This window comes from Rana temporaria, chromosome 2 (assembly GCF_905171775.1).
Source record: "Rana temporaria chromosome 2, aRanTem1.1, whole genome shotgun sequence".
In the NCBI taxonomy this organism is placed as follows: Eukaryota; Metazoa; Chordata; class Amphibia; order Anura; family Ranidae; genus Rana; species Rana temporaria.
The window spans coordinates 134047904-134060688 of NC_053490.1; the positions used below are offsets into that span (position 1 = coordinate 134047904).

General features: G+C 41.7%; 1 protein-coding gene across 4 annotated transcripts in view; it reads right to left on the minus strand.

The window, feature by feature from the left end:
• ANKRD52 (ankyrin repeat domain 52) overlaps positions 1-12785 on the minus strand; it is a 97175-nt gene that overhangs the window by 12022 nt on the left and 72368 nt on the right. For all 4 annotated transcript variants that reach the window (XM_040341123.1, XM_040341122.1, XM_040341121.1 and 1 more), the window contains exons 19-26: positions 11785-11986; positions 11564-11651; positions 8406-8523; positions 8088-8307; positions 5186-5273; positions 5012-5095; positions 2207-2352; positions 1572-1654 (exon numbers count right to left, since the gene is read on the minus strand). In XM_040341123.1, coding sequence (XP_040197057.1) covers positions 1572-1654; positions 2207-2352; positions 5012-5095; positions 5186-5273; positions 8088-8307; positions 8406-8523; positions 11564-11651; positions 11785-11986 — 1029 coding nt within the window. The remainder of the gene's footprint in view (positions 1-1571; positions 1655-2206; positions 2353-5011; positions 5096-5185; positions 5274-8087; positions 8308-8405; positions 8524-11563; positions 11652-11784; positions 11987-12785) is intronic.

Here is a 12785-nt window from a genome sequence, read left to right on the forward strand (position 1 = left end):
TGAAGCAGCAGGAATCTGTTCCATGTTGTGGCTCTGAGCTGATAGATGCGGCCACTGGCCTAGTTCCTATATTGACAGGTCACCAGTGGCAGCAGCTATATGCAGTTCTCTGCAAAGCCGCAAACACATGCAAGCTGCCAGCGACCCGTCATAGTGAACAGGGTCGGCAGCCGCACCTCAGCCTTTACAATTTGCACCAGCCTAAAACCACCAGTGTGAATGTAGCCTTAACCACTTCTCTACTTTGGGTGTTTTTCAGATTTGGTGTTTACAAGACTAAAACAGTTTTTTTTTGCTAGAAAATTACTTAAAACCCACAAACATTATATATTTATTTTTTCTAATACCCTAGAGAATAAAATGGCGATCATTGCAATACTTTTTGTCACAGTGTATTTGCGCAGCGGTCCTACAAGCGCACTTTTTTTGGGAAAAAAATCACTTTTTTGAATTAAAAGCAATAAATTTGGCCCAATTTTTTTATATATTGTGAAAGATAATGTTACGCCGAGTAAAATGGTACCCAACATGTCACGCTTACAAATTGCGCCCGCTCGTGGCATGGCGTCAAACTTTTACCCTTAAAAATCTCGATAGGCGACGTTTAAAAAATTCTATAGGTTGCATTTTTTTAATTACAAAGTAGGTCTAGGGCTATAATTATTGCTCTTGCTCTAACGATCGCGGCGATACCTCACTTGTGTGGTTTGAACACCGTTTTCATATGCGGGCGCTACTCGCGTATGCGATTGCTTCTGCGCACAAGCTCGTCGGGATGGGGCGCTTTAAATTTTTTATTTTTTTTTCTTATTTATTTTTTCTTATTTTTTACACTGGGGGAAAAAAAAATGATCACTTTTATTCCTATTACAAGGAATGTAAACATCCCTTGTAATAGAAAAAAGCATGACAGGTCCTCTTAAATATGAGATCTGGGGTCAAAAAGACCTCAGATCTCATATTTAGACTAAAATGCAAAAAAAAAAAAAAAAAAAAAAATGAAACTGTCATTTGTTTAAATGACAAAAAAAAAAAAAAAAGTTTCTTTAAGACGCTGGGCGGGACTGACGTTTTGACGTCACTTCCGCCCAGCAGAGCTATGGGGACGAGTGAAGGAGATTTTTCCTTCACTCGCAACCCCAGTGAACAGCCGAACAGTCCCGATCGCCTCCGCCGCTACCGACGGCTCCGGTAAGCGGCGGAGGGTGCGGGAGAGCGGCCCCTCTCCCGCTGCCGATAACTGCGATCTCGCAGCGAATCCGCCACGGAGACCACCGTTATCGTTAACAGAACCGCTGACACTAAAGATGGATACCTCGGTTGTGGCAGCAGCTGCTGCCGTTACCGAGATATCCATCTTTAAAGTTAGGCCGTATAAAGTCGTACAGCGGTTTGGAAGTGGTTAAAGTTAGAAATAACTACTCATATTTACAATGTTACATAATAAGCTAAACTAGATGATGACATTTTGAATTCTTGACGTTTATTTCTTTATCTAGTCAAACACATTCATTGTATGTAGATTCAGAGCTTGAAATGGAGAATGTGGAATACAATGTTGTAGAAAATACCTTGCTGCAGGCTAGGTGAAGAGCAGTGTTCTTGTTTATATCCATCACAGTTAAATCAGCCTTCATGTGAAACAGCAGGAACTCTGCAAAATAAAAGATAATGAACAATCAACAATAATAAATACTGTACTTGGCCAAGAGCGCTATAGCACGGCCAACATCTACTGATCCAAATAATTTACACTGACCTGGGTTTCCTGGCATACGCCCCCTCCCCTTTCCCTTCAATCCCCATCCCATCCCTCTCTCCCATCACCCCTTACCCCCCTCCCCTTTTTTAAATTTCTCCCGCTTTACTTTTTTGTTCATCCTCTCCTGTTTATCATATAAAAACGTTGCCAAAAGGCATACGACACATGTCTCTGGCAGGCAGCAAGTGCGGGAATCACACCCTTGGCTGTAAGGAGTGTCTTTAACGTTATTCAGAAGTCTCTATGAATTTTAAATATGTAACTATTACTGTGGGCCCTTGACATTCGGAGGCTTTTTGCTGAAATTTTGTTGTACTGTGAATCCTCAGCTGCGTTTGAGCTGCCTTATTCTTGCTACGACGTCTGTGAATGCAGTTTGTAAACCCTTGTCTTTCTCAAAAAAAACAAAACACTTTGTTGCATGTCTAATAAAAGGCACCTTACCCACTGCTGCAGTTCTTCCATTTTCTGCTGCCATCATCAGAGGTGTTCGACCCGACTGGTCAGCGGCATTAGCTTCAGCCTGGTGTCGCAGCAGCAGCTGTAAACCATTGACGTTGTCAGCAAAAGCTGCAGCATGAAGAGGAATCCTAGAAATTAAACGCACTGGTAAATTATAACTGCCATTATATGCAAATTCAAATACCCAGGAGCAAAAAAAAATTGACTTTTTTTTACTTTGTGCCCATTGAGGAACACAAAAGTCTTCATGTTCAGGTTATACTGCCGCCTACAGGAGGACCGATGCAAACTGTATGCTAGCCCAGAATACCACCTCCGATACTTGGATTTTGCAGCAAAGCAGTACGGAATGTATGATTAAAACACAAAGGGGTGGAATAGTATATGTCTCTCAAAGGACTCCGAAAAAATATTATTTTACAGTGAGTACAATAACTAAGTTTTGACATACCTGCAAATTCCACAGGAACGGATTCTTAAGCCGGGTACACACTACAATTTATTTATTTTGTGTACAACCCAGCAGGTTGAATGGAAAAAAAAAAAAAACCCTGTCAGCTCCGATCGCTGTATAACCATGCAACATTGGTACAGCAATCTCCCTCTCTGAGCTGAGGGATGGCCCCCTCTCCAGAACACTCCAATCATCGCTGTCTGCCATTGGGTGAGAGCGCTGACCGGGAGGCAGATGGCTGATGGTTTTCCAGCATGCATGTCCGATCGACATACACATGGGTCAAACGTGGGTTGTTTTTTTTTTTTTACTGCAATGTCTCCCAACATTTGGCCTGTGTACACCCACTTTTGACTATGGGTTTCATATTTTGCTAGTGCCCTTATTCAAAACCAGAAGGGGTTCATTGCAGGATAAAGCCAACAGTTTAGATACTTCATTTGCAGAGGTGATGGGCGAGTGTAGAAAGAGGAATCCCCCCAATAGGTTCAAATGGAGATTTCTTAGGCGCAGAGAGAACCAGATTCAGATCCCACAAAGTCAAAGGCGAAGCTACATAGAGACTCCCTGTACAAAAACTATTTTCAAGGAGTAAAAGTCCAACAGTCTCTGAAATCGAATAGAAAGTGCGGAAACCAGGTCCTTGGTAGTGCTAAGAGCCAAAATGCTGGCCCAGTCCTAGCTGCAGCTATTCACTCAACAGGAAGTAATCCAAGTATCCCAAAGTCTCCTGGTAAAGGGAGGCAATTACCAATTTGGTAAATTCAAATTTTTGGAGTCAAAGATATTCAACGGTTTTAGATCCAAGATGGGATGGATGCCATTTTTGGGTTTATGAACAGTAAAATGGTTGGATAACTCGCTCCCTAAGGGATGCAGCCAGCGCATGCACTATCCCAAAGATTACTTTCACGCAAAAACCAAAAGAAAAGTGCTTCCCAAACTGTCGTACCCTCTCTTCCCACTATAATAAATAAATCTTATAGGATTGAGAGGACTGTTGTATGTGAGCTACTTCGGGGCATTTATTCAACTGGATGCAAATCAGTTATGTTTTTGGTGTCACATAGCGCATATACATTAAGAGGACAGTTGTTTTGGGACTACACCTTGAAGTTATGTTATTTCTATTCAAATACACATCTGTGCTCTGGTACTGTAGCAGAGAGTGAAAGACTACTGCAATATTTAGAGAATAATCCAATGAGAAGAAAGGTTTTACTGAGGCCATATTCGAATGTGAATAGGGTTATAGAGTAGTTGCTATTCTTGCAGTTTGGGAAGAGCTGGCTTTTCTTTTGATTGGAGTGAAAACACCTGAAAACGTTCTGCCACAAAAATTGGAGCAAGGGCACCTTGGATGCTCTTAGCACAGATAGCATTCTGGATATCAAGAGCCTGTCTGAAGAGCTTTTGGCCATGCTAATCAAACGCTTCTTGTACAAAAAGGTAAAGACTGTCACAAAGGAAAAAGTAGAGCTACAGCAATCTGCTCTGTTCAATAGGCAAGGGATCAACTGCATTAGTAGTTAGATATCCTTTGAGGGATTTTGGCCAGGCATTGTTTAAAAAAGTTAAGTCACAGTCAAGGTCTGGTGGAGAGCAGGACTCAACACAGAGAACAGTACTAGAAAGGGATTTAAACCACTCATCAGTTAGGTGCTTAAAATACAGGCATGCACATATAAGCTGTGTCGTCCAGCACAGAATTGTGCAAAGGCACATTGAGCTGTGCTTATGAGGCTCAGTGAAGACTTAAAAAAAAAAGTGCTCACAGGCAAGGAGAAAACATCTATGGACAGAAGAGACATACGCAGCCCCACGCTCATAAAAAAGCTACCCGACAGCACATTTAACAAAGGCACTTTGAGTTTCAATTGAACCCTTTCTGCAGTAGAAAAGGGCTTCTTTAAGCCATAAAGAAGGGGACAGCGCTTAGCCTCCTAAACCCATTCGCAACTGTATTCAATTTAGGTTTGCATCAACCCCATTTTATTAGACTCTTAGATCCATCCAATTTCTATCACAAACCAAGTTAATTGTTGAAATTCTATGCTCATACCAAAGCAACGCAATGGGTATGGAAATAGTCCTTAGTTGGCTATGACGTGAGCAATCATTGCTTACTTTGGGTGGCTTGCCCTGTTCCCAACAAATAGACAAGGAATAAATAAGACAATATGTGGTGTTGGGGGGGGAACAAGGAATTAAAGTGAACCAGTTAATTTGCCCCTATATGAGTGAAACAAAGGTTCAATTAAGAACAACAATTTGCATCTATTTTATACCTACTATAATTATTCAACCAAGTTCATCACAAGATTTATACAAACCTCCCTTTGGCATCTCTGCTATTAACAATCTTGGCACCCATAGCTTCTATAAGTATCTCAGCCGTACCGTCTTGGCTGTTTATTCTGTAAGAAAAATACAAATTAAAAGTATAAACTGATCTTTCATGTTTCAAAAAGTAAAAAAAAAATGAATTTCAATTGCTGAGTACTTACACTGCACAGTGCAAAGGGGTGAAAGGGTTTCCTTCGAGGTAAGCAAATGGGTTGTGTTCAAGTAACAATTCCAAACAATCTTCGTGCCCTGATGAACACAAGACTAATATTAGTTTTTTAACCCTCAAGAAAAAGAATCCTTGCCATAAAGCAAAGCTAATGTACACAAACACTGAACGAGCATGAATCTAGTCCATATGCTGGATGTTTTTACATTCAAGCAAAAGTAACGTGGGAGAGATTAAATGGTGTGACAATGAAATTGTTAAAGTCTAACATTAAAGTATTTAAACAGTGTACATAAATGAATCCATTCTTCCACATACACAATCCAACCCATTCTACTTTATGTAATGTATGAAGTGATGGCATCTTCTTTCCAAAGAATTAGATATCCCGAAGACATGCAAGTAGATTTTACTTCCTGGCCACAGAAGAATTGCTAATAAACAAACCTCCAGTAATTTCTCCCTCTATAATGTAGAGGGAGAAATTGGCAAGGCTGCCAACAAGATTTTCCAGTGCTAGCAGGGAGGACTCGTCAGATATCTGTAAATGCATTAAGAGAATGTGTGCTTTTTTTTCCCCCTTCCAAACATGTCTTCTGTAGAATACAGACAAAAAGCTGTGTAGACAACAGAAACCTTTATTCTAGTTTCAGATAATTGGTGGAAAGACTACATAAGAGCCCCTCAAGTTGTCTCTGCCGAAACAACTCGTTCATACTTTCTGGCCTTGTTCCTTTTGTCAGAGTTAAGCAAGCACCGAAAAGCCAAATTTTGATCTATCTATGGCAGTTCCTGTTCTTGTGAAGTCAATCTAACAATAGACTTCCTATAAAGGGACTTCTGGGGGGACTTCTGCCTGCTTGACCTTTCACCCAAAACTGGTGTCCACAGAGGCATCAACCTCTGGTTAAAAGTCGACCAAGCAGCAACCATACAAACTGAACAGCAGGAGCTGCTAAATAAGCACTGACACTCTTGGTTCAATAGGCCTTAACTGGGAAGTCTAAGGAATGGTCTGTAGACTTCCGAGACAGGATTGTATTGAGGCACAGATCTGGGGAAGAGTACAGAAAAAAATCTGCAGCATTGAAGATCCCAATGAGCACAGTGGCCTCCATCATCAGTAAATGGAAGAAGTTTGAAACCACCAAGACTCTTACCAGAGCGGTCCCCCCAGCCAAACTGAGCGATCGGGGGAGAAGGGCCTTAGTCAGGGAGGTGACCAAAAACTCTGACAGAGCTTCAGCTTTTTTTTTTTTGAGGAAAGAGGAGAACCTTTCAGAAAAACAACCATCTCTGTAGCACTTAACCAATCAGGCCTGTATGGTAGAGCGGAAGACAGAAGCCACTCCCCAGTAAAAAGGCACATGGCAGCCCACCTGGAGTTTGCCAAAAAGCTCCTGAAGGACTCACACCATGGGAAACAAAATGTTCTGATGAAACAAGGTTTGAACTCTTTGGCCTGAATAGCAAGCGTCATGTCTGGAGGAAACCAGGCACCACTCATCACCTGGCCAATACCATCCCTACAGTGAAGCATCATGCGATGGGGAATATTTTCCAGCGGCAGGAACTGGGAGACTAGTTGGGATTGAGGAAAAGATAAATGCAGCAATGTACAGAGACATGCCCGCAGCCACCACCCACTCGACCGACACTCCCGCCTGGGTGGGCACAGGGCGCTGTACTCTGCGCCCCAAGCCCACCCTTTTTAAGTAAATTAGAGCCTCAGGCTCTAATCATGTGCTACAAAAAAAAAAAACATTGGAATTCATGCATCCGGCACCCTGTATATAGAATAGGGGCCAGGCGCATAGATTAGGGGGTGAGGCCCCTGCGCACTGCATGAGCGGCTGCCACTGGACGAAGGCTCATCTTAACCTGCATAATGGTCCAGGTCTTAAATGGTTAAAGAACAAGGATCTCATCAACTAGGACTACCGGGGTCTTATTTAAAGTGGTTGTAAAGGCAGATTTTTTTTTACCATAAAGAGGTTGTAAAGGATAATTTTTTTTTTGTTTTTTTTTTAACAACAAACATGTTTTACTTGCCTCCACCGTGCAGCTCGTTTTGAGTGGCCCCAAACCTGGTCTTCTGGGGTCCCTTGGCAGCTGCCTCTGCTCCTCCCCGCAAGAGCTAATGCCCTTCATGGGAGCTCTCTCCCATGGGGGTTAGTTCTTGCAGGCGCGCTCCCGTGATATCACTTGGCCCGGCCCCCCGCGTCATTGGATGTGATTGACAGCGGTGCGAGCCAATGAATGCACTGTCATCAATCCATCCATTCTAGCCAATCAATGGCCAGAATGAGCGGAGAAGAGGACGTCGAGGGCGAGCGCAGCAGGTGAACGGGCTCAAGTAAGTAAAACGGGGGGCGTTAACTGTCAGATGTTTTTTCACCTTAATGCATAGAATGCATTAAGGTGAAAAAACATGAACCTTTACAACCTCTTTAATGCTTTACCCCCAGTGGAAGTATTGCCCCCTCATCATTCCCTCCCTTTTAGAACCTGTGTCCTATCCCGATCCAGCACTGTCCCCCCTCTGAAGTGACGAGAACCCCAAGAAATATGGTTTTAAGTCACTCTGCAATACCACTGCACAGAGCAGGTAAGTATAAAATATTTATTATTATTTTTATTTTTTTTAAACCTGAGCTTTTACAAATGCTTTAAGAAAAAGCTGGATCAACAGCCAGAGACCCATTTCTTACATGATGCCTCTTCTATAGGGTACTGGGGAGAAAAATGTTAAGGCATTGCTGATGATCCTGATGAGAATGCCACTTTCAACACACAATACCTGAAATTGTTAAGCTACACCAAAATGCTACCCTTAAAATGATTAAGATTACCATTATGTGCAAGGCTGAATAAGAGAACAGGGTATACTATACCATTGTAAGCAGCCCAGTGCATGGGAGTGTATCCGTTGTAATCCACCACTGCATCCAGTGGGTCTGTAGAGAGTGCAGCCTGCAAGTACACATGCACCAGTGTTGCATGGCCACAAGCTGCAGCAAAGTGAATAGGAGTGCGTCCCTTGTAGTCCCGACACAGCACAAAGGCATCATGGTCCAGCAGAGCACCCACACAGTCTTCACAACCGGTTACAGACTACAAAAGAGGCAAAACACACCATGTTAGTACCCAAAATCAAAGGCGGTTATAAAAATAAAAGAAGTTTCCTCTTTGAGTTTATAAATGCTGCTTACTGCTCTGTGAAGTGTGGTTCTTCCTCTTTTATCTCCAGCATCTACAGTGGCTCCTTTCTCCAGCAGCAGGTGAACACAGTCAACATGTCCATTCATCACAGCAAGCATTAAGGGAGTTCTTAAAAGAATAGTAAGTAGAATCAGAAATACACTCAGTATCTTTTAACACTTAAGAAGAAAAATGAGAATGAAAGTTAGGTTGCTGCCGTTACCCTTTGGTCTTTTAAATTATACAATTAAACGTACTTTGGTATATCTGTGCAAAAATACTTGTTGATTTCATCGGAACCTTGAGAGCTCTTACCTTCCTCTCTGTCAGTTACAATGTTCACAGTTAAATACATTTTAGAACTCCAGGCTATGTTATGTGGGAACAGAAGGCATTTCCTAAGTGACAACCCTGCTCCTTAATAGTGTACAGCAAGTGAGTATTGTCACCCTAGAAAAGGAAGTTTTCCTTTAGATAAAAAAGAAAAAGAAGTGTAAACACTAATGCAGCCACCACACATCTATAGATTGGTAAGCTGCAATACATTGCATTTTTGTTCTTAGACACACCAACACTGAAAAATCACTGTGGGTGGCAATTACAGGTAAAACTCGAAAAATTTGAATATCGTGCAAAAAGTTAATTTATTTCACTAATCCAACTTAAAAGGCGAAACGAATATACAAGATAGACTCATTACATGCAAAGCAAGATAGTTAAAGCCGTGATTTGTCATACTTGTGCTGATTATGGCTTACAGCTCATGAAAACCCAGAATCCACAATCTCCATAAATTAGAATATTACATGCAAGCGAGAAAACAAGGATTGTACATAGAACAATATCAGACCTCTGAAAAGTAGAAGCATGCATATGTACTCAGTACTTGGTTTGGACCCCTTTTGCAGCAATTACTGCCTCAATGCGGTGTGGCATGGAAGCTATCAGCCTGTGGCACTGCTGAGGTGTTATGGAAGACCAGGATGCTTCAATAGCGGCCTTCAGCTCTTCTGCATTGTTCGGTCTCATGTCTCTCATCTTTCTCTTGTCAATGCCCCATGGATTCTCTATGGGGTTCAGGTCAGGCGATTTTGCTGGCCAATCAAGCACAGTAATCCCACAATCATTGAACCAGGTTTTGGTGCTTTTGGCAGTGTGGGCAGGTGCCAAGTCCTGCTGGAAAATGAAGTCAGCATCCCCATAGAGCTCATCTGCGGAAGGAAGCATGAAGTGCTCCAAAATCTCCTGGTAGACGGCTGCGGTGAACCTGGACTTAATGAAGCACAGTGGACCAACACCAGCAGATGACATGGCTCCCCAAATCAACACAGACTGTGGAAACTTCACACTGGACTTCAAGCATCTTGCACACGTGCCTCCCCATTCTTCCTCAATACTCTGGGTCCTTGGTTTCCAAAAGGAGATGCAAAATGTCCTCTCATCAGAAAAGAGGACTTTGGACCACCGAGCAACAGACCAGGTCTGTTTTTCTTTAGCCCAGGTAAGACGCTTCTGACAATGTTTGTTGGTCAGGAGTGGCTTGACAAGAGGAATACGACATTTGAAGCCTGTGTATAGGATCCGTCTGTGAGTGGTGGCTCTTGATACACTGACTCCAGCCTCAGTCCACTCCTTGTGAAAGTCCCCAACACTTTTGAATGGCCTTTTCCTGACAATCCTCTCCAGGCTGCAGTCATCTCTGCGGCTTGTGCACCTGATACAGCACTTTAGGAACATCCAACTTCTTTTGCAATTACCATTTGAGGCGTTCACTCCTTATGGAGGGTGTCAATGATGGTTTTCTGCACAAGTGTCAGGTCAGTCTTTCCCATGATTGTGATTCATACTGAACCAGACTGAGAGACCATTTAAAGGCTCAGGAACCCTTTGCAAGTGTTATGGCTTAATTAACTGATTAGAGTGGGACACTTTGAGCCTAGAATAATACACCTTTTCACAATATTCAAATTTTATGAGATTGTGGATTTGGGGTTTTCATGAGCTGTAAGCCATAATCAGCACAATAATGACAAATCACAGCTTGAACTATCCTTGCTTTGCACGTAATGAGTCGATCTCATTTATTAGTTTCACCTTTTAAGTTGCATTAGTGAAATAAATGAACTTTTGAACGATATTCAAATTTTTCGAGATTTACCTGTATATTATGTTCCTATTGTTTGCGGTCATAAGTAGACCCCCATTCTAGCCAAAAGCTTGCAATCACAAACAATTACACAACTCCTTTTCCATCTTTTCAAACGTCAATTTTCCCACCATCAGGCAAATCTAAAACTTGATTTAACAAAAACCTTGTGGCCCTGAAGGTCTAAAATTAGGACAGTTGGGGGAATAAAACATCAGCTCTATGTTAAAAAAATAAAATCGATTGTACAAGAAAATTAAGCAGAATATACACTATTCTAATCCGAGGAAAACAAAGCAAAGATCTAATAAAAAGTAAAGATCAGTCAAATTGGAATGGTCAACATACCACTAACACACAACTACATTAAAGGTGAAGTGTATTTACCACCTTCCAAAATGAGAGAAGTTATTTATTTTTTGGACAACATGTAGGGTATATAGCTTTCCTGCATCCCCACAACATCCAACACATACCCCAAAGATCTCCCTAGTCCAAACAAAAAATACAACCTCTACCTGAAATGCCTTCTGCATAAAATTATTTCCACAAATATTGAATCAAGGGCTCAGATGCATAAATAAACTTTCAAAAGTTTGTTAATGTTTAAAAAAAATAGAGCAGAATGGCTTCTTACATATAAACGTAGATCCAAATCACTGATTGATTGTCCCCAGAAAAAAAAAAAAAGGTCTCTCTCGCTCTCTCAATTTTTTAATGGGGGGGTGGTACCTAGTTTTGATAGGTACCAGCTCAAACTTCTCCTCAGATCGCCTATCATAGTTTACATCAGCTAATGCTTGGAAGTCAAAATCTGCCCTTCCAAAAATGTAAACTAGTGGGATAAACCAAAGGGCCACGAAGGTCACTAAGGGCCATCTAACAGAGGACCAGGTTGCAGATGTACTGGTTTACAGCAAATGGTAATGGGTGACATTTTTTAATCAGAATCATTAGCCAAGAGCTTCCCCACCCCCCTTCTGTGGCCAGACCAGGCAGTCTACTAGAGAAAAAAAAACTTACTGGCCATGTGCATCTGTTACATCAGTAATGTCCAGTCTCTCACTGCTATCAATCAGCAGGTGCAGAACATCAGTGTTTCCAGAGGCAGCTAATCATTCAGGGGGGAAAAGAAAATATAAATTTACCAATAAACTTGAACATGTTCTGACTTCCAGACTAAGGAAGATAATCACTACTTTCATTTTTACATTACAGGATATAAAACAATTTGAGGCCCTAACCTGCTACATGCAATGGTGTCCACTTTTTTTTGCGGTCCTTGATGAGTGGAGAGGCCCCATGGCTCATCAGAACCTCCACACACTCTGTGAATCCCCTTTCTGTGGCGAGGTAAAGAGCAGTGCGGCCTTTGTGGTCACGTACATCCAGGTTCACCAGCGTTTCTGCTAGAGTTTTCAGGGCATCATAGTGACCATAGTAGGCCTGTAGATATGAAATTAATGAAGTTAAAAAGATTTCAAGTGCAACAACTGCATAAGTCAAAGTGTAATAGTTAACATGAATACATGGAAGAAATAATGTGGTTGTGAACAAAAAAAAAAAACAAACTGCAAGAGAAAGGCATAATAAGCTACTTACCTTAGATTGAGGCTGTCGCGGGTACACTGCTGTGACTGGCGACATGTCTCCAGGAGTTATTTGCTGGAGCCGCAATGATGGCACAGGCCCTGAAGAAACGGCTTGAGCGGGCCGTTTCTTCAGTGCGCATGCACAGATGACATTGGTGCAAGCGTATACAGCGATAATTTTCAGTGAACATTTTCGCCTTCTTCTAGATCAACTGTGGGTGAAGGATTGTGTACATGGGATTGTATTTTCTTTTGTTTTTTTTTCTTGGTTGAACTAGATGGACTTTTTTTAACCTATGTGATAGCTCCTAAACTGTGCAAGTTTAAGAGATATTCCCGGTACCTACAAGTAAGCCTTATTATAGGCTTACCTGTAGGTAAAAGTGGTATAACTAGGTTTACAGACACTTTAAAATTATACTACAAAACAAAAAAAAAAAATGTAATATTGTCAAAACAAAACAATTCAAACAGTCCTGCCTATAAAGTAAAGAGCTCAAGGTACCCATTACATATGGTAGCCAGAGAACACTTCTCAATGTCTCTCTGAAATAATTTCAAAATGGTTAGTCGTAGGGCCAACAGTTTCTGTTGATGTGGAAGTCTGAAACCACCTTAGGAAGAAAGGAGGGTCTTGGATGCAACTACATTGT